The sequence below is a fragment of the Rissa tridactyla genome, chromosome 1 (genome assembly GCF_028500815.1).
Source record: "Rissa tridactyla isolate bRisTri1 chromosome 1, bRisTri1.patW.cur.20221130, whole genome shotgun sequence".
Lineage (NCBI taxonomy): Eukaryota > Metazoa > Chordata > Aves > Charadriiformes > Laridae > Rissa > Rissa tridactyla.
This window is the reverse complement of record NC_071466.1, coordinates 8,681,651-8,707,341: the sequence shown is the minus strand read 5'-3', so window position 1 is coordinate 8,707,341 and position 25,691 is coordinate 8,681,651. Positions and strand designations below refer to the sequence as shown.

The 25,691-nt window shown below is 43.2% G+C and overlaps 1 protein-coding gene across 14 annotated transcripts in view; it reads left to right on the top strand.

Annotated features, from left to right (window-relative positions):
* The window catches only part of C2CD3 (C2 domain containing 3 centriole elongation regulator), a 59,544-nt gene that overhangs the window by 20,520 nt on the left and 13,333 nt on the right, over window positions 1-25,691 (top strand). For 11 of the 14 annotated variants that reach the window (XR_008466213.1, XR_008465206.1, XR_008465141.1 and 8 more), the window contains exons 19-31: window positions 1,615-1,787; window positions 2,708-2,828; window positions 4,283-4,551; window positions 5,381-5,470; window positions 6,346-6,966; window positions 7,821-8,138; window positions 13,761-13,899; window positions 15,428-15,492; window positions 17,207-17,412; window positions 18,672-18,772; window positions 19,685-19,861; window positions 21,659-21,876; window positions 23,826-24,873. Coding sequence is in view for 8 of the 14 variants with exons in the window: in XM_054197629.1 (XP_054053604.1) it covers window positions 1,615-1,787; window positions 2,708-2,828; window positions 4,283-4,551; window positions 5,381-5,470; window positions 6,346-6,966; window positions 7,821-8,138; window positions 13,761-13,899; window positions 15,428-15,492; window positions 17,207-17,412; window positions 18,672-18,772; window positions 19,685-19,861; window positions 21,659-21,876; window positions 23,826-24,873 (3,546 nt within the window). In the remaining 6 variants the exon portion in view is untranslated. Of the gene's footprint in view, window positions 1-1,614; window positions 1,788-2,707; window positions 2,829-4,282; window positions 4,552-5,380; window positions 5,471-6,345; window positions 6,967-7,820; window positions 8,139-13,760; window positions 13,900-15,427; window positions 15,493-17,206; window positions 17,413-18,671; window positions 18,773-19,684; window positions 19,862-21,658; window positions 21,877-23,825; window positions 24,874-25,691 lie in introns of those variants that run through there. The other 3 variants (XR_008465273.1, XM_054201498.1, XM_054200654.1) reach the window with 3 other exon arrangements.

Here is a 25,691-nt window from a genome sequence, read left to right as displayed (position 1 = left end):
CATCCTGTTCTTTGTAGATGTCACAGCAATACAGATAGAGACATACGAGGATTGAAAAATGTCTAATTGTGGGATGGATATTTAATAATAACTGAGTAAATGGTGAGCTCATCAGCATTGGGTGACGAATATCTGCATTTAAGATTGCCTTTAAGACATGTGAGCCTTTTTTTCCCCTCCAAGAGTGCTGATTACTCTTTTCTTCTTACAACTTCATTAGAAAGTGTGTGCTCTTCGTTTGCTTTCTTCCACTTTGTTACCAGCGTAGTGATCTAAAAGTAGCGTTTAAACTCTTGGCCCATCTAAATTTTACTTAATAGCACCCTGGCAGTATAATTTTAATGTTTTGTGGGGTTTTTTTTCCCCTAATACAAGTCACCAAGTACAAAAGAATATACTATAAAATGTTAGTAAGTTCAAATTGTAGTTTCTTTGGCAACTGAAACGAATTACTGGTAACAAAAAGCAGAGACCATGAAGACAGGTAGCTTTAGAAAAGCATAATTATAATGTGTCTGTTCTGTAGTAAACAAACCAAGCTATTTAGAATTTGCAAGTTCACATGAGAATTGTTACCTGCTGGGTGTGTTTACATTAGTGGTGGTAATGACCAGAGAAGCTGAAGTGACCAATTGTTAGTGTCTGGCATTTCAAAAACTGCTTTAGCTCTGTTTCCTGAGGACGATTGGACTTCAGTTTAATTGTGCCCTGACAGATCACTGATAGCGGCTGGTAAATCTAGGCTGTTTGGGGTGAAAGGAGCCGATTATCGAGCCGGAAGCCTTTTAAGAATTCTATAAACGTCTTCTTGTCAGCTGGCAATATTTGAAATGGAAAAAGCTTACCAACAGATCCTTGTAATTAGGAAGGAGATTAGATACTGACTGCCAGATTCCAAATCAGGAGAGTTCTTGCTATGATGCTGTCAGCATCTTGAATTACTCCTAGAAGTGTAGGGGGAACAAGTAGAAACCAACAGGGCTATATTCTAAGATGTTGGGGGTACTGTTCAGGCAGGACTCTACCCAAGGCTCAAACAGTCCATTAATGTTCAGGATTTGTCCCAAAATGGAAAGAGAAACACAAGTCTATAGCACTGCCGCGTTACTCAGTCACTGCTGCTGAAAACCCAGTGGATGCCTTTCTCCTGATCTACCTGTTGGTCATTAGATACAGAGCCAAACCTCGCTTTAGGATGAGTCTGAAGCCAAATAATGCAGTAAGAAATGGTCTAGAGTCGTTTTTTACACTCGCAAACTGGTACCACAAATCTGTTCTGCAAGTAGCAGTTTTATTTGTTAATAAAAATTGAGAGCGGAGGATGTTTGGTGCCAGATCCTTCTCTTGTTTTTCTTTGGGATGCCAATTTTTCATAGAGTTTCTGCTGGTTGACTTGCTATATTTGTAGCATTGTCTACTTGAGCACTTACTGTTTTGGTTTTTTTTTCCGTGGAAATTCACTTCCTTGAGTTTATCCCTTAGCTGTCAGGAGACTAACTAGTGTTTGAAGACACACAAATTAAAGTTGGCTTATGTACAGTCTTGAGAGAAATAATGATCTTTTTGTCATCATCAAAACAACATGATTGATGCTGCTTCTTGGTGTCTTACCAGGTATTATTACCCAAATGTCAGAGACCAGATGGTTGCCAAAGGGACCTTGCCTTTGTCACGGCTATGTGCCATGGTGACTATGCAGCATCGTGAAGAAATAGGGATACAGACTTTTAATCTTCCGTTGGTCCCCAGGACTGATTCCTCAGAGGAATTTCATCTGCGGTCTTCAGGTAAGGAAGGCTTGTGGGTTTTATATTTAAAAGTGAAAATCTGTGTGTTTGCTGCCAAGGGAAATAAAAATAAGTATTTGGGTTGGCGACTGATACCAGCCATGAGTATTTTTCCTCCCAGCTTTCACTGTCACCATACCTAGTGAAAAATAAATGATTAAACATGAGCTACCCTCAAACTCCTAACGAATTTTAAAAAGCCCTCCCTGTGTATTGAACTACTTAGTTGCCACATAAGCCACAGTCTGTAGTTAGGTTTCCCATGTCAGGTAGGGAATGGGAGATCTGAAGAAGGGCTGTTTATGGTACATGCTGTGGGCAGAAACATCTTTCTGGGCTGCTGTGGTTCTTTCAAATGATACATCAGCTCTGGAAAGGCCACTGAGGAAATCTGAGGCAGCTTCTTGGAAAAATTGGCCATAAAAAAAGCTGGGTCTGGAGAGGGAGTTCAGTGTGCTTCAATTCTTTTATAATAGGTTAGCCACGTGCAGCAGCAGAAAATCTGGCTCTTTGAAGATTTTCTCACTGCGGTGCTGTAAAAAAAGATGTGTCGAAATGCTGCAGTAGGATGTTTTAAAAGTATTACAATGAACGCACGCATGAGGGCGCGGCTGGGTTAAAGAGCCTCTCCTGGTGTCACTACGCCATAAATTTGCCAGCGAGGAGGAGCCACTAAAAGTAGCTGATGTGACTGCCAGTAGGTCAGGTTGCAGGCCATAGTCCTTAAAATTTCCCCCTGTGCCTCCTGTATCAGGCTGTAATTTCTGGCTGAAGTACAGCATCTTGCACAATCTCAATGGATTTCATATGGAATTAATTTTTTGTATTAAGAGATACAACTAAGTATTGATTATATTGGATGGAACTGTACAAAAAGCTGACCCTTTCTTTCCTTTCTTTCTTTCTTTCATTTAATCCAGGCTTGCTTGATGTGAGTGTGAGATACCAACGATCCGTGAAAACAGCAGCAGGAATAACTGCTCAAGCTGTTTCTCTTTCCGTGCAAATACACAGAGCAGCTGGTTTGCAAGCAGCAGCTAGGTAAAGCCTAATTCAAAAAGGAAGATTTTTCTCTTAAAATAGCTTTATCTGGAGGCAGCAGGCTGAGGCAGTAGATTAGAACAAATTGTAACTGGCCAACTTTCCATCTGCAGAGCCCGAGATTCAAACCGTGTTCTGATCAGAAGTGAAAACAACTTCATAAAGAACATCAGTGGTTATTTTTGTCCTTTAAGCTACAGCACAATGTGGTAGCATTGATTCTGCAGAGGGCTTGAGACTGTAAGGGCACATTTTTCTACACCGAAGGCTGATAGAAAAATTGGCTGATATAAAACAGTACCTATTTGGGCATTGGCTCTTGGAGTGGTGCTATTTAAAAGCTAGCTGAGATTTGTTTTCTTGAATTTCGCTGTGGAAACACCAGTAAACTAACTGGTAAGTGAAACGTGTTCCTTTTCACCAGAAGGCTGCTGCATTAAGTGCATGGTATCACCTGAACTTCATTCCAATATGTGATTTTCAAGAATTAAGAAAGAAGGGGATGGAAAAGGGGGAGTTAATTCCATAAGAGAAGGATGGCTCCTGTCATTCTAGAGTGGTGCTCGCTGACCCTTTCTCAGTTGTTGCTGAGCTCTTGACCCATCTTATATTCAAGTAGACTCTGTAAGGTGAGGGTCACTGCTGTGTGGTGCCTGGAGAAGTTGTGAAAGTGGAATGACCTCAGACTCCTTACAGAATCATAGAATAGTCTAGGTTGGAAGGGACCTTTCAGATCATTGAGTCCAACCATCAACCCAACACTGACCAAAACCACCACTACCCCATGTCCCTCAGCACCACATCTGCCTGGCTTTTAAATCCCTCCAGGGATGGCGACTCCACCACTGCCCTGGGCAGCCTGGTCCAATGCTTGACAACCCTTTTGGTGAAGAAATTTTTCCTAATATCCATCTTAAACCTCCCCTGGCGTACCTTGAGGCCATTTCCTTTTGTCCTATGGCCTGTTCCTTGGGAGAAGAGACCTTCAGGTGTATGACCTGAGTAATACCTGGATCTGTTTTACTTGTAAATGATTCCATCTGCTAATTTCACCTCCTTTTGCCTGGCAGTACTAGTCTGTAAACATAATTTGGCTTGGCCATTTGCTTCCTTCTAGAGCAGGTTGTCTGGGAAGTTATCCTACAGCTTTTTTCTACAGCATGGGATGGTTTTAAAAGGTGCTGAATACTTTCTCCGCCACTTTGGTCTCAGATCCTGACAATGATAAGAGCACAGTATTCCTAGTATGTTCCTAGTGTGTTCAGATGAAAAAAAATGGTGAAAAATAACATGCAGCCAGAACCCACATCTGTTCTGACTTACAACATTCACTGTTTTGTCCAGTATTTTCACCATGAAGACTTGAAACCTTCGCTTTGATTGCGTTGGTTGCTAGATTCCTTGTACGTTATATTCCTTCTCTTTCTTCTTTTCTTTCTACATGCTGAATGAAGAGCTGTGGCACAAAAGAACCCTTCAGTCCAGTACTATGCAGGTGTGGGGGTTAATGCGTATGTCTCCGTGCACCTCTCCTTCCTACCTGAGGCAGAGAAACACAACACGCGAGCTGTGGCTCGTACTTTCTGCCCCGAGTTCGAGCACCACGTAGAGTTTCCCTGTAACCTCATCATCCAGAAAAGCAGCGGAGAAGCCTCTTGTCTGGGGGAACTCTTGCAGTCTGCCAATATTGTCTTCTCTATCTACCATCAGAGCACCAAGTCAGGTAAGGCGGACAAGTGACAGTGGCTGAATGCTGTTGCCAAATGATCCAGTCCCCTTAATTTTTAGTTTAGAAGAGAGACTATTCTGTGCAGGCGCTAATAGATATAATTACCTAAACTGTTTTCAGAAAAGGCTTTGGGAGATACTGTTCTCCTTGTGCGAAGAGTTAAGGTTTCTAAGACTCCAGGTGATCAAGATCACCTTTTAAATGAAAAACTAATGCAATTAACAGTAACGACGCTTGAGTCTTGGAGCACCCTGCCTTTTCCTTATTGCCTCCACTTCATGAACGAGGCAGTGGAGGTTCAGAGAAACGATAGCTTAAAATCCTCCGATGACCCTGTGGCAGATAGGCAGGATTCTTTTACAGCGTAACAACATGTTGTAGAATTGTTTTATAAATAAAATTTACCTAAAGATGACATTGTTTTTTTACACCTGGGGGAGAAAAGTCCGGAGTGGCACGTTGTTAGGGTAACTGACCACTAGCTCCCCACTGGTTACTCAGTGTTCATCTATGGAAATATCCCCTCAAAGTTTCTCCAAATCCAGTGTTGGTGGAGCATGTATCCTGTAACGAATGTGCACTGGCAATGCCTGCAGACAGATTTTGTTCACACCCCTGTTTCTCGTGGATTTTGGCCTGATAATGTACTGGGCCGTTTGTTTCGACTTTGTCCTTTTTTTGTGGGTTAAAAGTGTTTTCAGTCTGACAGCTGAGCTATTTGCTGTTGAGGTAATACAGCTTTCGTTCAAAGGAGATAGTGTCTGAATCGCTTTTAAATCTTGCATTCTAATTCAGTCTATCTGCAAAATGATTGATTTTCCAGCCACTGAGACGTTGGCACCTCGGCCTTCAAGAGATTATCTTCTGGGGACAGTCACAATTCCAACCAGAGACCTGCTGAGAAGAAGATCAGGTAATACAGCAGCGTTAACGCTGCCGATGTTCTGGGTAAATGCTACAGTAATTGTGTAAAACGATTTCCATTCCCATCTTTGCAGGGGCTTGGGTTGGTTTGGTTTGGTTTTTTTAGACCATAGTTTATCTCAGATATCGCCCAGGCCTTCATTAAAAATCCTGTATTAGAAAACTCATATAAGGGTTGTTGTTTGAAGGTCATTTTTTGGGGTGTAGGATAAATAATAGCTGAATGAATATTAACTTCCTTAGTATTTCATTCATGCCATTTATTCTCTACCTTATGGTGGAAAGTCCAAGAGTAGCAGCGTTCAGTGGAGGACTGATGGTTCCTTTTGAGATGTCAAAGCTGGAAACAAAGGCTTAGATAGGTTAGAAAGCAGTAGGATTAACTTTTTCTAAACGAAATGTAAAATATCTCCTCTTATCTAGTGTTAGTTTGTGATGATGGTGTCTTGTAAGAATGTTTTCGTTATCACCTTGGTTATTTCTGCTTTAATCTCAGTATAGTGCTAGTTTTCTCCAACATGAAGTTTCGGGTTTATTTTTAATGGGAAGAGAGGAGGAGGAAAAAAATTAGAATGTCTAATTTTATAATTGGAGATTCATGTGATATGGCTTTATTGTAAAATGAATGTCATTAATGAAATGGAAAGTGAAATGCATTTGGGGTCACATCTACCGGTGAGGTTTTCTGAGGTCTAACGATTTGCTGCTTTTTCAGGTTAGAAATCATTTGACAAATTCCAAACTTTCACAAGAAATAAATACTTCAAGTACTGGTCCTTGACGAATGACCAGACAGCGGAAAATTCTTTACTGATGTTTTTAAAAGGCAGGATAAGTCTAATTATTAATTTTTTTCTCCTGAAGGTATTACAGGCTGGTACCCGGTTACCCTATCTGAAGATTTAATGCCTTCACACTGCACAAACGTCATGCAGGCCATTGTGGGAGGACTGGAACTTTCTGTTACCTTTGCTCATCAGGAGGACAGAGCGCGTGTTTTGGATGCCGCGAAGCTCTTAGGATGGAACGCTGAGGAGAGCCACGAAGACAGCATGGATGATAGCGATGAATGGGAGCAGAGTGCCCATCCAGTGACCGTGACCATCTCAACTCCAAGAGTGTGGCTGCCGGTCCACTGTGTGCTGCTTGCAGGCCAGACGCTCCTTGATAAAAGCACTTATTGCTACCTCAGGTATAAGCTGTATAATCGGGAAGCCACGTGGACTGTGCTTCAGAGGCCCAAATTGAGTGAGGACATCAAGAACGTTACAGTGAACTTTAAGAAACCAAACAAGGTGACTCTCAGAAGGAGCCAAGGACTGCTTTGGTTCTTCAGAGAGGAGAAATTAGAAATCCAGGTGTGGTGGGCATACGGTAAAGAAAATGATGTGGAAAGACCACTTGATACAGATCGTCTTATCGGATCTGCCTATGTCGACCTTGCAGCATTAGCAGAGAGGTCAAGGACAACACTAAGTGTTAGTGGTAAGTTCCTAAAGAACGTTGTCGTGTTTCCTTCCTCTTTATTGATGATTTAGTTTGGTTACTTCTCTAGTCTCTTTAAGCAAAGTATTTACAGCTTTGTCTTGTCCTGCGTGCAACACGCACTCAACTCCTTTCACTGAAGATAAATAAGGTTAAAATGCTTGCTTCTCTGAATTCAAAACTTAGCAAGTTTAAATGGGTGAAAAATTGTCAGTAATGATCAGTAACAGGGAGAGCAATTAGCCTACGTGGAATGATGAAGAATGTTTCTTCAGGAATTACGGATTGGGCGTCATAATAGAGTGAGAAGCAGTAAGGATAACGTCTCTCAAGGAGACTGAGCGCCTGCAGTCAGAGCAAATGACTAAGAACTGAGAAGGTCATGGAAACTTCTGCTTTATTCAGTTGCTTCGGCTTCTGTCGTTGACGTGGTATGCATTGGCCACCAGCTTGCAGGTAGATTTGTGGACAGATCATTGGCTCTTCTTTTGAAGAAACAAGAGTTAAAGCAAATTTTTATGCTGTATATGTGCTGTATTCTCCGTATATGTCTATAAAATTATGCAGAGGCATTATTCCCAGGACTCTCAGGGAGTTGATGTGCTTTAAAATAGTGATCCGAGCTGCCACTGAAAGGGTGCCTGATTTGGGGGATTGGTCACCTGTTTTTAACCTTTACAAGCCGCTACTTCTGCCAGCGCGCTGGGTGATACCTTGCGTAGAAATTACAAATTCAAAATTAATTCTGCTGGTCTGAGGTGAGATCGTTACTGTAACAAACTGCACCGGCTGTTTTCCCAGATCCCGGTTTTTCTTCGGCTTGTTTAGCTGATTGGTTGTGAATTCTCTTACAGGGGTTTATCCATTGTTCAGATGCAACGCTGCAAACCTGGCAGGAGCTGCTGTACGTGTTCATATCGTCCTTTCTTCCACTTCTGCTGCTCTGCCCAGCAGACTTCTCTGTGCTGAGGAATACCGCAATAGTGAAGATGAAGGTACAGAGAAAGCCCCTGATCTGAGCCAACGGGTCTCTGAAAATCAGAGTCAGAAACTGGATATCGTAAGTTCAGAAATCGCCAATGGCAAACCACAGGAAGATGACGCGATATTTCTGGAAAACACGGTTGCTGTCAATATCCTTGTGGAAAGAGCAATGCATCTAAGTTTAAAAGGTAAATTCACCACCACCCCCCTTTTTTCCCTTCTTTTTTCTTTCTTCCCCACCCCCCCCTCGCCCCAGGATCTGTTCGTATCAGGTACTTCACGGAGCAATTTAAATCCTCAAACTTATTCCAGCGCAGTGAGTGGATGTGATGGGTTTTGAACTTGGCTTCATAGTGTTGCAACCCCGAGAGCTTTGCATCATTGTATAAGCACAGGGGAAGCAGGAGGTTAAACTATTCAGCCTATCTCTATTAAGAAAATCCGAAATATAAATAATACAGTGTTCACTGTTACGGATGACAGCTGAATTCTGAAGTTAAGCATTATCTGAGTAAGTTAACCCCAAGACACTCATATCTCAAAGACTCTTGCAAATTTGCATTTTTCACATATAATTAATTTGTAAAGCTGGCTTATTCGTGCTATCTGGAGACTGCCAGACGCAGCGGTGAGGAAGGGCAATGGAAGGGCAGAGCAGTCCGAGCTCATCCAGGCTTGACGCGCTGCTTCCCACTCTCTGGAGTGGGAATTACAGTTCGGTGGCCAGTCGCTATGCTGAGGGTCACCAAAGAATTGCTCTTTGCTTTTAAATTTATGCTAAGCATATTAAAATATTCCTTCCTAGCTGGTGACGTTTGGTTCTTGATGTGCAGCAACGTAACGCACTTGGTGAATTTGCAGGTTTTTGGAGCCTTTTGTTTTTTCCCTCAAGTTGCTGTCTGTAAATCAATCTCTTTGTCAAAGATGAGCTAAAGCCTTGAAAACACATCAGGTGCTCTACCCTTCACCTTGGGCACCTCTGCCGCTGCAGGACTTGATCACTCTGTGTTTGCTCGGCACTTGGAGTGATCTGATCTTGTTTGGGCCATCGCACGCTACCAAAATACAAATAGGAATAAGGAACTGACCCGAGGTGAGTTCACTGGAAACGTCTCTGTGAAGATCAGCTGTTTCACACTCCAGGTGATATGCCGTAAAGCAACACTCGGGGTTTTATGGCATGATAACTCAACTAAAAGAGGCAAATATAAGCCATGATTTAAGTGTAAGTAATTCTGATACATACTGAGCCCCACAGATGGCTCTTTTATAATGATTCTGTGATCTTCTGGAATTCATAAGATCACGGAATTGTCTGGGTTGGAAGGAACCTTTTAGATCATCGAGTCCAACCATCAACCCAACACTGACAAAGCCACCACTACCCCATGTCCCTCAGCACCACGTCTGCCTGGCTTCTAGATACCTCCAGGGATGGCGACTCCACCACTGCCCTGGGCAGCCTCTTCCAATGCTTGACAACCCTTTCGGTGAAGAAATTTCTCCTAATATCCATCCTAAACCTCCCCTGGGGCAACTTGAGGCCATTCATTGCCGTTGGAAACCTGATGGAACATTGTTTGCTACTGCAAAGATTCTGATGGGATAAAGGATGTTTCTGTTGATGGTGTACACTGTCGCAGTATTTCCATCTATAAACAACGTATCATTTTAGGGGATTTCTAGAAGTAACTAACTGAGAGGCAAGTAATACACTGAAACAAATGCTATATAAGCTGGTTTCAAGAATAATTTGCATTCTGGAATACATTTGCGGTCCAGTATGTTATGGATGATAAACTTCCTGCAATTTTGGAAGAATTCCTTCAGATACACAATTTTCAGAAACTGAGTGAAGATACAAAATGTTTGCCCAAGCCTCTTCCTATTTATAGAATCACAGAATCACAGAATGGTTTGGGTTGGAAGGGACCTTAAAGATCACCCAGTGCCACCCCCCTGCCCTGGGCAGGGACACCTCCCACTAGAGCAGGTTGCTCAAAGCCCCGGCCAACCTGGCCTTGAACCCCTCCAGGGATGGGGCAGCCACAGCTTCTCTGGACAACCTGTTCCAGTGCCTCACCACTCTTACAGTAAAGAATTTCTTCCCGATATCCCATCTAAATCTCCCCTTTTTCAGTTTGAGGCCGTTACCCCATGTCCTATCATTACACTCCCTGATCCAGAGTCCCTCCCCATCCTTCCTGTAGGCCCCTTTAGGGACTGGAAGGCTGCTATAAGGTCTCCTCGGAGCCTTCTCTTCTCCAGGCTGAACAACGCCAACTCTCTCAGTCTGTCCTCACAACAGAGGGGCTCCAGCCCTCTGATCATCTTCGTGGCCCTCCGCTGGACCCCTTCCAACATGTCCATGTCCTTCTTGTGGTGAGGACTCCGGACCTGGATGCAGTGCTCCTGGTGGGGTCTCACCAGAACAGAGTAGAGGGGGAGAATCCCCTCCCTCGCCCTGCTGCCCACGCTTCTTTTGATGCAGCCCAGGATGCGGTTGGCTTTCTGGGCTGCAAGTGCACATTGCCTGCTCGTGTTGAGCTTCTCGTCCACCAGCACCCCCAAGTCCTTCTCCTCAGGGCTGCTCTCAAGCCATTCTCCACCCAGCCTGGATTTGTGCCTGGGATTGCCATGACCCAGGTGCAGGCCCTTGCACTTGGCCTGGTTGAACTCCATGAGGTTTGCACAGGCCCACCTCTCAATTTCTCGTGGTCTGAAGTCAATTTTCCTGTTTTCTTTTTCATCATCTTCCAAATAATAGAAAGAAGAGAAACAACCTAAATTTCATAATGTTGGAAAAGAATGAGATTAATTCTATAAAAATGCAGAAGCTCTACAAAATGCAGAAGTTCAAACCAACAAGTCCTTTCTCTAACTTGGTTCTGTTTTGAGCACTGTTTTGAACAATATTAGAATTTTCCATGCAACTTTTAAGGACTGAAGTCACTTTAATCTGCAGTTGCTAACCTCTTCCTGCCGTGTCTTTCATCTTTTTCTGTACAGTTCTTGCATCCCCAGGGAATAGATTTTTCTCTTTTTTTCATTTTCTTCTATCTGTGGGGGCCTTTCTTTAAAGTTAAGCTTCACCACTAGGGAATGGCGGCTGGATTGGCAGAGCCTGGGATTCTCTCCCCCCAGAACACCTACAAAACAGAAGCGTAAGGGTGAAGCTTCTCCGTGGACCTCACTGGGATGTAGGGCCATGTATTTATCACTGGAAAATCATCCCTAGCAAAAGGGAAGGAGTTTCCCTTCCCGCTTCTCTGCCAGGATGCTCCTTACAGAGGCTTTTGTCATATGGACAGTTGTCCTTTCAGAACAATGCGAAGAACGTTTTTCCAGAAATTCTTGAGCCGTGTGGCAGCTATCGGCACGTTATGCTGCCGTCCGGCCCATGTCGTGCAGGAGGTGACCTAGGCTTAAAGCTCTTGTGTTTTACCACCTGCTTCCTGACCTGTCAGGCCACACACCCCAATTTGTTCTCTCACCTTGTCCTTCAAATCCTTTTATAAAGCAGAATAAAACAAATATTTCTAAGGGTAGCTTCTTTGCAGAGTTCAGGCATTGGGAATTGCTAGGCTAAATCAGGCTCTGTAAGACTCCTTTGATTGTGGCTGAACTTTCATTAAAGCCAACAATTCTTTCTATTACAGACTTTTCTTTTCCTGGAAGAAAAGCAAGCCAACGCTCAAGAAATGCTGGGTTTGCCTTTGACTACAAATACTGATTTTTAGGTCTGTCTTTACATGCAGGAGGTGGTGAGCTGGTCTGGACAGGTCTTCCTCATTTCTCTGAGCTCACATTGCCCACGTCTGTGTTTCAATTGTCATATCTACAGTCTGTGCAAACTGCAAAGAGTTTTGTGTGGCGCGTTTCAACTGAAGTCATTGGGGATATTGTAAAAAAAAAAAAAAAAAAAAAAAAAAGAAAACATCTTTTTCTCAAGCAAATCCTCATGGTCAAGGCACAAATGAGCAGTAACTCAGTAAGCTACTATAAATCAGTCACATTGGATCGTATTTCCACATAGAATCAGACTTCAGGAGATTTATTTTTTGTGAAATCAGATTCAGACTCAGCAATTTTGATCGTTGTGGCCAGCAAGGTTTTGGAGAAGTCCAAAGCCGAGTCCTTGGAAAGCAGAAAGGAGGAGATAATTCGTAATAACCGAGTGATAGTTGGTTGCAAAGTCTGATCTTGTATCCCCTTGGCTAAGTCCATTTCTCCTCGCAGATTTTCCAGCTACAAATTCACCATCGGAACAGCTCTGTAAGCAGTAAAATGCTACTACAGCTTTACAAGCCGTGGTGCGCTGCAGCAAATTAATCTCACTAATGTGAACAGGACTAAAAGGGTCAAACCCTGGAGGAAAGGTCACACACAGAAGGGAAGAGGCCCTAAGCGCCTCTCCTCCTTTCTGGGCTATAATTCAGTGAAAATAATTGTATAATTTCTGCAGTTTTCATTCAACAGTCTCTAGTCCATACTATTCAGTGGCATCTGGGGAACATCTTAGCTCCATCCCTTGACCTTGCATTCCTCTGATGATAAACTCTCTGCCTCTAAGTGCAAACATACTCAATTAACTCAGACTCCTTAATTCGTTACCGGTTTTCTCACAAACCTTTTCCCAAGTTATTTCAGGATGAATGAGGGAGAAAACGCTTATGGTTCCAGCAAGGAGGCTTGTAAAGGTTTCGCTGGTGCGTTGCAGGGCGAATGCGATCCTCCTTGCTTAGCTCAGCAATCACAAAGGTCTAGTTTGTGCATAGATTAAAAATGGCATTTCCTGAAGCTACTTAACTCCTGAAGCTACTTAAAAACGATTTCAGCGAAGCCTACTCTGCTGCTCCCTGGACATGAAGGCAGTTGATTTTTCCCTCCTTAATTCTGATGTAAACTTTGATATTTTGGGCAAAATGTTAAAGTCTCATCTACGCCAAACTTCCTGCTCTCAAACTCCCGGCTGGTGCAGTAGTGGGGGCTGGTGGGAGCACGTGTGCGCTTAATAGTGACGGGAATTTTACTTTCCAGGTGCTCTGTCCCTGTTCAAAGCACGTTTCATGGGAAAATACAGGGAAATGTGACAATTGATCTGTAACGCAAACACCTCTTCTGCAATGGGTACAAAAGGCGGTGCGAAAAGTTAGGAAGGAAGCCAGCAAGAATTTGAAATAAAATTGTATGTACTTCTTTTTCCTCTGTATTTAAATCTCCGTAACAGACGAGAGTGGTACTTGTCTCTGCCTTGCAGGGATGTTAAGTTTCTCTATTTCAGTCTTTCTGAGATGAGCTAATAGAGGCTATAAAAAAGGTTATTAATCCTTGGGTATCGTTAACTTTTTCAGGTGTGTTTTCTTGTTCAGTCAACACAAGTGAGCTTCCCCTCAGCCATCCCGCTGTTTAAGTTCAAACTGCCTTTTGTAACGCCGGGTATTTTCTATATTTGCAGCTAGGATTTCCAAACTCTCTGGTTCCAGCATGGAGGGTAGAGCAAGCATTGGAGTAAGGTCCTGGGGACCTGGATTTTATTCCTAGCTTTGCTTCCGACTTCTCAGATGATCCTGGGCAAACGTTTTTTTCCGTTTCTCCCTTGAATATTCCAGTTTCCGCTCTGAAAAAGGTTCACGTAATATTTGCTCCCACTCTAAATACAAAGTCTTTTCAGCTCCACCGATGAAAAGGAGCATTTCCGAGATGGTGGATATATTTATCTATTTTTAATTGCTAAACTGCCTTTAGACTTCTTTTTTTTTTTTTTAATTATTAATAACAAATCTGTATTTAATTCTGTATAATTTTAGGGAGTCCTTTGACGGAACGTGAAGTGACAGCACCCAGTAGCTGTGTATCATTTGCTGTTGCTGGCGCAGATGCTCCAGTAACCACTTCAGTAATAGAAAACACGGACTCACCCGTCTGGGACTTTCAGCAACAAGCAAGGTAAGCGCCGTGGCCTTGCGCAGACACACTTTGCATCCCACAACCAGGCTAGGTGTGAAAAGGACATATCCCTTTTGGGGGAGCATGTGCTTTTAGAATCATAGAATCATAGATTTTCTACTTACCAGGCCTATAATATCAGCTAAAAATGCTTGTTTCCATGTTTTACGGTCACCACGTGCTCATATTGAAAGTTGCGAAAGTGAAAAGTTGTTTGAGGAGGCTTGGTCTTAAAGCTAAGCTGAGGAGGGACAGTTTGACCTACGCAGAACCTTGGCTGTGTTGTATTTTGGCTTAAGACCTTGGGTGAGTCAGTCTTTTTCCACTCATCTGTAGTTTCCCCGCCTAGAGGAAGGGGCTGTTAATTGCTAAAGGACTCTTGGCTCAAGGTTAAGTTATACTTGATCCAATTTATTGGCTTTTTCTGTATGTTTTACTTTGTTTCATGCTAAGTTTGGATTCACCTGGTGAATATGTATCTGGAAGTTAGGTTTTTTGACTCAAAGCCGTTCAGCCTTGGCTTCCTCTGCAGTCTCTGGAGAGATGCAGGCACCTTCAGACGGGGAGTCGCTCGGCCGGTGTGAGAGACCCAACTTAAGACAAAATTCTCTAAGGATGCCTATTTCCCTCCTGTGACTGCCAAAATAGTGTAGGTAACATAGCTGGGACTTAGATATCTGAGCTTAAAATAGAGCAGATGAATTGATCACTCCAAGGAACCTCAGCAGATCAAGTGACGCGTGGTAATATTCAGTAATAAATCTGCCTGTGCAGTCTTGGGGTTTCTCCACTGTTTCTGTACCAGATTTTAAATTAATTTCAAAGCAGTAGCCAAAAGCGTTTTCCAAACTAGGTGGAACAAGTCTGTTACAGGCAACAAGAAAGCATTCTGAATTTATTGTGTCCATCACAAAACGCATGCAGATATATACCAGGGCCTGCACAGGAGCAGGCTGTTCTGCCAGAGTTGGGTTTTTGGCTTTAGGGAGTTGGTGATATGAAGATGAAACCATTGAAAGACCGATAACTGAAGTTGAAAAGTTTTGTTTCAGAGGTTGCTTATGCTCAGAGTCATATCTGAATTGCTTCAAGCAATTTAAAGCTGTTCTACATTTGACACTTCAATTTTCAGGGTGGTTTTTTTTCCGGAAATTAACTTCAAATCTTACAGCTTTCAACCATAACCCCAGTGCTTTGCTGTCGCTGTATTATTGAGTCATGAGATAAACTGTATTTCCGTTTGTTTCTTCGTGGGTTTATTGCGCTATCTTTTGAATTTCCAACAAGAGTGAGGAGAGGGAGATAACTTCTTGCATAAGCAAAAGCTCAAACCGTGTGAAGATAGTTATTGAGGGAGTCATGGTTTGGGCTCAGTGATTTTTGGGTTTTGTTGTCCCATCATTCCAGAAAGAAACTGATTTATTTACATAGGTACAACGGCATTGAATCTTCAGAGGAGTTTTACTGCACATGCTCTTTTTTCCTACTTTGCATAACGAACTATGATTTATTTTTTTTTTCTTAACAGATTATCCAAAGAGCTCCTGCTGGATCCACAGCAAACCTTGGTCTTCAAAGTGTGGCATAAAGCAGGTAAAGTTTGTAGTGCGGTATTGAGAGGAGTGTCTTGTACTTAATACAAGTATTAATTGTATTTAATACAAACATTAATTGCATTTAATACAAGTAAAGTAAATCGGAGAGTGGAATTGTAAAGGCATTTTTTTTACCTTGCACTAGAAGAATGCTAGAGAAAAATACCCATCGATTTCCTGCTCCTCATCCTCCTCCTTTTCCCCATTAATCATCTGGCAAGGTTTGAGTCAGTTTTTAACTCAAGAGTATTTTCAGAGTAGGATTTTCCCAGTGAAGGAAATTCTTTCCTCTGTCTTTCCCATGCTGCTTGTTGTCTCTGCAGTTGGTTGGAGTGTGACCACCCAGTTGTAATCAAATGATTTTATAGGGGCATGGATATATTTTAACAATTGCTCCTGTACCCAGTCTCAGCATTCACTGGGGGAGTTGAAGGCCTTGGGTTTCAAGCCTAATATCATAAAAGCTTTTTGTAAGCATTTACTGAACCTGCTCTTTATCGTTAAACGATAAAAGATGCTGCCGAGAGTTCAAACTGGTGTTCGCTTGTTTTGTTGCTAGCTCGGATCCTCCAATATTTAATTGGTCCAAGCAAGCGCAAAAATCTATGTGACAGCTCTGCTTCTTCAATTCAAACTGCTAGAATATGATCTTTAAAACACTGGTTTGTTTTGTTTGTTTTTTTTCTTTCTTTTTACACAATGAAGTTCAGCTGACTGATTTCTTGCTTCAAAAATAAGCACTGTGTACACAGTCATTCTCCTGCAGACTCTCTCCCTGCCCTGCTCTCCCATTCTCTCCACAGAGGCATCTTTAGCTGGATGTAACTGCTAAGGTAATCCAAATAATACCCTCTTCTTGGATACTATTGTTTCTTCTGTACTTCAGATAAATTTGCAAGGCAGAAAAGACCAAATGTTGCACACAAAATGCAACAGCGTGATGACGAATCAGCATTTTTGAAAGTTTTGGCAAAGCGAAAAGGGAAGAAAACGGGAGTTTCTGAAGTCAGAATGCAATTCTGGAGGCGGAATGCATTTGCTGAGGTCACCGGATTTGCCTCCAGATTCATTTTTTCAAGTCTCTGATTGTCTCTTATTTCTATCCCATTTTCAAGCTGAATATTTTACTCTTTATTACAACCTTTTTTCCCTTTATTACAACCCTTGCTTAACTAGTTCTTCTGATTAAGTATTCCATACAGTACGTAACTCTCGTGTCCTTTCTTACACCCGCAGCCAGGCCCTCATCCTGCCTGGTATTTCTCTCTAGCATTCTTCTAGTGCAAGGTAAAAATATGAAAAAAACTGTGCGTTATTGCCGTAGGTGCTCAGGTTATCAACAGCTGCAGTAGGGACGGCTATTTTGGCAAATCCGTAGGGAGGAAGCTGGTTTAATTGCTTGAAACCATTTTTCCTGCTTCTCGATCGGGCATCGTAAGTCTCTTAGTTTGAAGCATGTTAGCGACCAAAATCCAAGTCTCTTTTTTGTTGTCTTAAACTCTATTTTCTATTTCCTTCCCATTTTTTTCCCACTCTTCAGTCACTCTTTACCTGAGAGCTGTCAGCTTTTAAACTGTTTTTGTCAGTTTTATGTCTTTCCTTGTAAAGTCTAGACGTATTTCAAGGGCTGTATAACTGGCTTTAGCGTGCTTGAAAATGTTTCGTTTACCTGCAGTTTAAATTAAGACGTGCTTTAAATTCTTCCTCCCCAGAGACTGAGCGAGTGATAGGATTTGCATCCGTGGACCTTTCTCCTCTTCTTTCTGGCTTCCAGCTTGTGTGCGGGTGGTACAATATTACGGACTTCAGTGGACAATGCCGAGGGCAGATCAAAGTAGCAGTTTCTCCTCTTCAAAATATAAATAATCTCAAAGAAGAAAGGCAGGCAAGGATCCGGAGCCAGCCACCACGTTCTTCAGTATGTACTTCGGTTTCCTCCCCTGTGCGTGTCTGATTAGATTCCTAATAATCAGCACTGACGTTGAGGTTCTGAAGGAATGAGCAAATACAGCAAATTCAGAGTGCTGTAGCGGATCAGTCTGTGTAAATATACTAGAAATGCTTAATTCCTCGTTTAAGAATTCTGTGTGTCTCCACGGTAGCTGCAGGCCAACCCTAGTTACAGCGCTCATTCACACCTAGGTCATGATCATCTCCAGTGGCTTCACTCTGTTGTTGCTTTGTGGGTGTTGGGGTTTTTTTATTGTTAGAATCATAGAATGTGTTGGGTTGGAAGGGGCCTTTAAAGGCCATCTAGTCCAACCCCCCTGCAGTGAGCAGGGACATCTTCAACTAGATCAGGTTGCTCAGAGCCTCATCAAGCCTGGCCTTGAATGTCTCCTGGGATGGGGCCTCCACCACCTCTCTGGGCAACCTGGGCCAGTGTCTCACCACCCTCATTGTAAAGAACTTCTTCCTAATGTCTGATCTAAACCTGCCCTGCTCTAGTTTAAACCATTGCCCCTCGTCCTGTTGCTCCATGCCCTCGCAAACAGCCCCTCCCCAGCTTTCCTGTAGGCCCCCTTCAGGGACTGGAAGGGGCTCTAAGGTCTCCCCGGAGCCTTCTCTTCTCCAGGCTGAACACCCCCAACTCTCTCAGCCTGTCCTCACAGCAGAGGGGCTCCAGCCCTTGGATCATCTTCGTGGCCTCCTCTGGCCCCGCTCCAACAGCTCCGTGTCCTTCTTGTGCTGAGGGTTCCAGAGCTGGACACAGTATTAGAATATTCTGTGGTTTTGGACACCTGGGAGCCAGGCATTGTTCTGTTTTCTGCTTTGGGGTGGCAGCTGATGCCCAAAAACATGCCGTAAATTCAGCCTTTCATTGGTTAGGAAATTTTTAATTTGGCAGAAATCTGTTTTTCTGGAAGATTTGCCATTTCCTGTGGGCTTTTTTTTATTCTCTAGACTTTCCAGTTACGCCGGGGTGTGATATACATGTGTAATGGAGCCACTATACCCTACTTTCCATCAGTTTACTCTTTGGTAGTGTGGGGGGAATTAACAAATGTTTCTGAAGTAAGTGTGCTGTGAAATGGTATTTTGCCTCAGTCCTGGAAAATCCTTTGAAAATTTACTTAGAAAACTTAAGTTTTTCTTAGCTTAGGAAGATACAACTTTAATTTCTCCCATTTTCTTGCTGTGGAAGACTCATGTGCGTTCTGTTCCTCTTTGTTCTAGGGGAAGCCCAGCTTTCCAACATTTCCCAGCAATGCTACAAGCTTTTCCAAGCAGATGTTGAACACCTTGTCAAAGGAAGTCAGTGTTCCTACTCGAGAGCGGTAAGTCTGCTGGCTGTCAACCATTTTGGTTATTTTCAGGGCTCAGAAATCTACCTGTGTGAAGCCTATTGACTCTACTGAAAAAAAAAAACCCAAACAAGCCCTGTTAAAGCTCTTTCCCTGGTTTTGGGCTTAAAGATTATACCAAATCCCCTTTACCAGTGAGAGTGTGTCCCAGGAGACAGAAATCTTGAGGCAGGTCACTTTCTACAAAACCCAAATGTTCTTTTTCTTCTCACTGATGTTTCCTGATTTGCTTCATTTACACCCTCTACGTTAGGATTTACACTACAGCTTTGCTAAAACTGGCAGCTTCCAGGCCTTTATAAGAATGTGTTTGTATTTGGTTTTGGTTTTAATAAGGATCATAAGCGTTAAGTCAGAATAGAGTATTACTGATACATCCCCCTTATTTTGCCATAACTCCTGTCCGTGGCCGGTGAGTGACAGCTGGTGAAATGCTGTAATATTGCCCATTCCATCACTAGGATCGTCAGATCTCCTGCAGCAATTCCTGCGTTCTGTCCCTTAAAACAAGCACCAATGTTTCTACATTTAACTAGCAACTAGAGCATTTTAATTCATGGCTTTTTTATTTAGTATACATAGGAGATTATACTTTTCCTGTATGTGTCTTTGAAGTTATGGCGGTCTGAAGAGCTGGCTTGGCAGCTCCCAGCAGGCATTGCACATTCCCTTCTAGCCACACTATTAGCCAGTATGGAGAGGGTAGTTGCAATTTACTTTATTTCAGTGTAAATCTGAAACAGTAAATGCCATTCCTGATGACGTTTGATAAAGCTAGTTTCATCCATCAGTGGATCTTTAATGCATTTAAAGATGTTGGTTGCTCTTAGTTGGCAAACTTTTCACAATTAGGGATTTCAACCTGTTTTCTGTTGTTAAACGCAGGCCTGTTTCTAGCAGAATTAGTCCCCCTGGAACACACACGCCTCGTCATGAAGAGCATATGCAGAACGTGCGCAGGTTTCACGAATCCTTGCAGCAAGCAGAAGGGAACGCACACCGGGCGGCAAAGATGGACTCGTTATCGCTGTCATCACGCGCTTCTCTCCTGACTGCTCTCAGGTAAAGCCGAGCGATAGCCAACAAGGTGATTCTAAGCCTTAGGTTTGCAAAGCAGATCTTGAAACTGAAGAATTCTGGCATCCAGATTTAAAGGAAGTGAAAATTAAAATGTACAACAGCCGATTAAGAGGTATCAGTGGGATATCGGTGTAATTTACAGCAGGATGAGATGAGACTGGAAAAGCGGGGTTTAGGGGGTCAGGCCTGCATTAGGACTGAGGCTCTGGCAACACTGTGAGTCTCCGAAGGGAAACAGCAACAGCGGTGTTCCCAAATCATAGAATCACAAAATGGTCCAGGTTGGAAGGGACTTTTCAGATCATCGAGTCCAACCATCAACCCAACACTGACAAAAAACATCACTAAACCATATGTCTAACCACTGTGTCTTCCCGTCTTTTAAATCCCTTCAGGGATGGTGACTCCACCACTGCCCTGGGCAGCCTCTTCCAAGGCTTGACAACCCTTTCGGTGAAGAAATTTCTCCTAATATCCATCCTAAACCTCCCCTGGCACAACTTGAGGCTGTTTCCTCTTGTTCCTTTCCTTGCCTGTTCCTTGGGAGAAGAGCCCAACCCCCCCTGGCTACCCCCTCCTTTCAGGGAGTTGCAGAGAGCGAGAAGGTCTCCCCTCAGCCTCCTTTTCTCCAGGCTGAACACCCCCAGCTCCCTCAGCCGCTCCTCACAAGACTTGTGCTCCAGACCCCTCACCAGCTCCGGTGCCCTTCTCTGGACACGCTCCAGCACCTCAATGGCTTTTTGTGTGGTGAGGGGCCCAAAACTGGACACAGCACTCAAGGTGGGGCCTCGCCAGTGCCCAGTACAGGGGGACCATCACTGGCCCAGTCCTGCTGGCCACACTAGTGCTGATACAGGCCAGGATGCTGTTGGCCTTCTTGGCCACCTGGGCACACTGCTGGCTCCTATTCAGCTGGCTGTTGACCAACACCCCCGGGTCCTTTTCTGCCGGGCAGCTCTCCAGCCACTCTGCCCCCAGCCTGTAGCGTTCACGGGGTTGGTGTGACCCAAGTGCAGGACCCGGCACTTGGCCATGTTGAACCTCAGACTGTTGGCCTCGGCCCATCCAGCCAGCCTGCCATAGAATGCTTTGCTTTGTCCGTCTTTGTCCATCTGTAACCCAACACACACTATTGGGCCAATAGTCCTCTGAGTTGGTTTTCACAGGCACAAGAACAAGGCTGTGAACATCTTCATGGTGCACGGAGCAGGATGTCCTTTCCCAACAGGGTGCCTTTCTCCTTAGTAGAAGCCCTTTTCTCCTGACTAGATTCTGGGTTTAAATCAGATATAAATTTTAGGAGAATGATATTTATTATCTGTAGGAATAGAGGACTGAAAGAGACTTTCTGAGTCATTCCATCCCTTTCCCTGCTACCACAAGCAATATATCATAAAATCCTTAGATCTTAAGCAGGTAGAAATCCTTAGATTTTTATCAAGCTCAGTCATAAAGGCAATTAATATCCTTGCCTTTATGACTTCTGTTGGAAGGTCATCTCAAATCCAGCTTTCTTTGATTTAGTAAGTTTAAAACTAGCTCTCGTTTTTTGACTTCCAGCCTAAGTTTCATAGCTGATTTGGCATTTATTCTTGAGTCTTAAACTCTTACTTAGACAGAGCAACCTCAACGCTTACCTACTGATATATATTTTTCAATAATAACCCTGAATCTTGTATTCGCATATTTACATGCTGTTGATTAGAATGATACAAATAGAACCAGTCTGCCACAGGCTTTTTTTTTCCCTCTTACCAAATTTCTTACCGCTGCTTACAGAAAAAACTTGAGTGAGCTGGATGAGGTTCAAAGATACTTCAGTCAGAAGCTGACCCGGTCTTTTCCTGACTTCAGTTACGGTCACACGTACAAACCAAGTCAAGAGGAGCAGGAGACTGATCGTCAGGCCTCGATGAGCAGAGAAGTGGATCCCAACGGATGCCATCTTTTGGAAAAATCGAGTCAATTGGTGTCTCAGGTCAGCAGCTTAATCAATGGTAAGTCGTCACTTGCTTTGGAATTATTTTTTTTTGTAAGAAGCTGCCTTAAAGTATTTTCAACTTTCTAATGGAATCAGGAGCAGTTCCTGGTGTTGGTAGTCAGCATGTGTCGGTCCGTTGCTTCAGAGAGAAGACTTTCAAACCCCTGTCGGTAATGGTAGTGTTGAACTGAAACATTCAGAAGGCGGATTAGGTGGGAGTTAAGGCCCTCTCAAGGTAGCCTGAATTCTACTTACGTTTCAACGTCCCATAAAAAAAGGGTGCTCTTGCGGAAAAGCAATCCACAGGACAGTACTGAGCCAAGTCTGTGGTTCTTTGCTACTAGGAATCGGCGTATCTCTGTTTTCAGGTGAGATTTATGCCCTACGATGAATAGCTAAAGTAAAGCACTCTTAGGGTAGGTAAGAAAAAGCTCTTAGTAAGCAGTCTCTTTTCTGTTTATCACATTCAATACATTTCCCCTTTTAGAGGCGTCAGTGCTATTAATTTTCCCTGTGATTACTGCTGTTGGACACAGAACGGCATCCTTAATAAGGATGGAGCGTGACACGACAGGGAAGGAAACCCTATCTCTTTGTGCACCTTGTTTTCAGATGTGTTTTTTCACTCTGCCTGGCATTTCTAACCGCTCCGTTGTACCTGCTCTTCGTCTCAGCACCAGCCTGCTCACTGATCGCAGTTAATTTAATGTTAGCTTAACTGTTCATGCCGCTCTGATCTCATACCAGAGAGGTGCTGTGAGTAGCAAAATGACTAGGAAATCAAATCCATGACGGTGCTTTTCAAATAATTTATCAGAGTAGAGAATAAACTGTGGCTCGTAGTGCTGCCAGTTGAAATGTCACCTACAGGGAAGCAGCGCTTCCAAGAGATGGAGCTGAAGGACACATTTCTATTATGCCAGAATTTTCCGATTCTTGTGTCGTCACCTCGCTCTTCTCATTTTTTTTTCTTTCTCTTCTCCAAGGTTTTGCTCTTTTTGTTCCACTTCTCATCTTTATTAATTGGTTTTACCGCTTCTTTACATGCCTCTCCTCTGCAATCTGTCTCCAACTCTTCCTTCTCCTTTTCCAAATGTCCCCCACCATTACCCCACAGCAAGACCTTTTCTCTTGCCCCGGCGTAGCAGTACTTTGTCATTTAACCTAATACTGGTGAACTAATTTCTCAAACAATGAACAGGATCTGCTCACTAGGAACTAAAAATAGGTGATTCTTTTTAAAGAATTTGTAAGATCCCCAGAGATTTTCAGGATTGCATCGATTTTATTAATGTTTAGGCTCCTAATCCAATCACCTTTTTCCAGAGCCTGTGTTTGGAGCACGGGCTTTGATTTCAGAACTTGATAATTTTACCACCACAACTGAGCAATAGTCCTGAGTTTTACCAATATTTAATTAACAATTGTCTGTCATTTGATTCGAGCTGGTAAACTGAACTGAAAGCTGGAGAGTATCAGTAGTAACTGTGTCTTCTGGGCTCCTACAATGAAACTGGGGAAGCTATGGGAGGAAAAGGTGATTGGATTATCCGTCATTTCTGTCTAGATTGTTCCTTTCTCCTTCCCGTGTGGTCTGAACTGTCCCAAACTGGTTTTAGCCACTCCAAGCAACAGGTATTTTTTCCATTTGCTTTAGGTGTACTCTGTGTACCAGAGTATTTTCACCATCCAATTTTTTTTCTTTACATTGATGCAGGTATTTCTAGTTATTTCCCAGTAATTTCGTCCTGAGCATTTCCTTTTTTTCCGTAGCATTTCTGTCCTTCTCTTGGCCTTGTCAATGGTAAAGAGAGCAGAACATGATCACATTCCCAGAGCGTTTGAGGGCATGTTTAACTCCTAACCGTGCTTGCACACATGATTTTCTGCAAAAAGCCCAAATAAATCAGATAAAAGGTGAATTGTTGCTCTGTGCATTTACCGATGCTGTTTTCTATTGCTCAGACTTGCAGACTATAACTAAAAATAGTAAAGAATCTTCTAATGTGCAGCAAGACAACAGCAGAAAGCTGGATGCTACACATATAGCCAACCAGAAGGATGAAGAAGCCAGAACTGAAGTAAGTCAAGGCCCACTTGAGCTGGACTCAGACAGCATTTGCAGTGACACCCAGCAGCCATGCTCTTTTGGGAGATCCGTGTTTGAGAGACACATGTTGCGTGACTTTCTGGACCAAGCTGTCCCTGAAGATGAGCATCCTTTGCCAACAGACTACATCCAGGAAGGTGAAAGTGCTTTTGCCGTCCAGCCACACAGCGAAGAGGAATATGAAGAAGACGTTATAGAACCACGAACTCTTAATGATGTAACAACCATAACGGACAAAACTAGTCCCTGGTCCAGTGTCCTGTCTGAAGTGGAGCAGGGTGTTGACCCCCAGCCCGTAGACTTGGGGCCCGAAGATCAGCACTCGGTGGATATAAACTGTTTGCAAAGAGGAAACAGCAGACGGAGCAGCACCTTCTCCAGCATACGACAAGGTGACAACCAAAGCATGCTCACCACCTGTAGCCCGTGCATTAGCCTCCACGCAGATGAAGGCAGTCCTTGGGCAGTAGCAGAAGGCTTTCAAAGCTTGAATAGTGTCACGGAAACAACAGAGAAGGAGCTGTTTCAGCCTGCTCATTTGTCAGAATTGCATCAAACAGCCAACGGCCCTGTAGAAAATGGAAATTGTGAGTGTGATAGAGCATTTCTTACTAAACCTATAGAGCAAAATGTGGAGTTCCGTGCAGCTTCCAAAGAACTACTAGCATTTCCAGGAGGCGTTGGTTTGACCAATCCAAAAACCACAGAAAGAAAGGAGGAGGAAAATGGTGAGGTTGTAAATGAAGAACATCAAGACAAGGAAGAAAGTGGTTCCGATGAGATCTGTGTTAAGAGCGTATTAGCCCAAGCAGGCTCAGAAGGAAATAGTCAAAGCTTTTCTGATGACAGTAGTGAAGACCCACTGGAAGAGTCAGAAGAGTCCGTCAAACCGAAAACTGTTTTGTATCCTTTTTTCTTAAACACATGTTGCATTCAAGGAGTGTGTCCTATTTCTTGGTTAGAATCTCACAGGCCTCCGGAAAGCGGAATTCCCTGTGTGGAGCTCTGCCCTGTAAAGCGAGTCTAGAAGTGGTGACCTGGGAAGGTGTTGGAAGACCCTTTTGTGTTGTGTTTCACACAATGTAGTGATGACTTCCTCACCATTTGTAACCAGTATATTCTGTGATCCCTGAGAGTTAGTTCATTTTGGGTAGTTTCAAGGTTTTATGCATTTTTTTCCCCACGCTGTTTTTCTCCATGTATGATATCTCTTGTGTTTCTTCTGTAGTAAAAGAAACGTAGTTTAATTTTGCTTTTAAAATACTTTCCCGTGTTTCTTGCAAGATCCCGAATCTCACATTTGGTTTCACTGAGTTGTGCTGGAATTTTTGCAGGATGAATCACAGAATCTTCATGGTTGGAAAGGACCCTTAAGATCACTGAGTCCAACCAAACAACCTACAATCTCTGCCACTAGAGCATGCCCTGAAGTGCCACATCTAGACGTTTCTTAAACACCTCTAGGGATGGTGACTCAACCACCTCCCTGGGCAGGCTGTTCCAGTGCCTGACCACTCTTTCAGTAAAGTAATTCTTCCTACTATCTAATCTAAACCTCCCCTGCCGCAGCTTCAGACCATTAATGAAGTACTCTACTGGCTTTTCCAGCAAGTATAAAGTTTGGAAAGCAAGTTGGTGTCGTATGCTCTGAGAGGCCAGGTGAAAGAACCAAGTGTTCAGAACCATAGAATATGGATTAAGATGAATGAGACTCACCATCT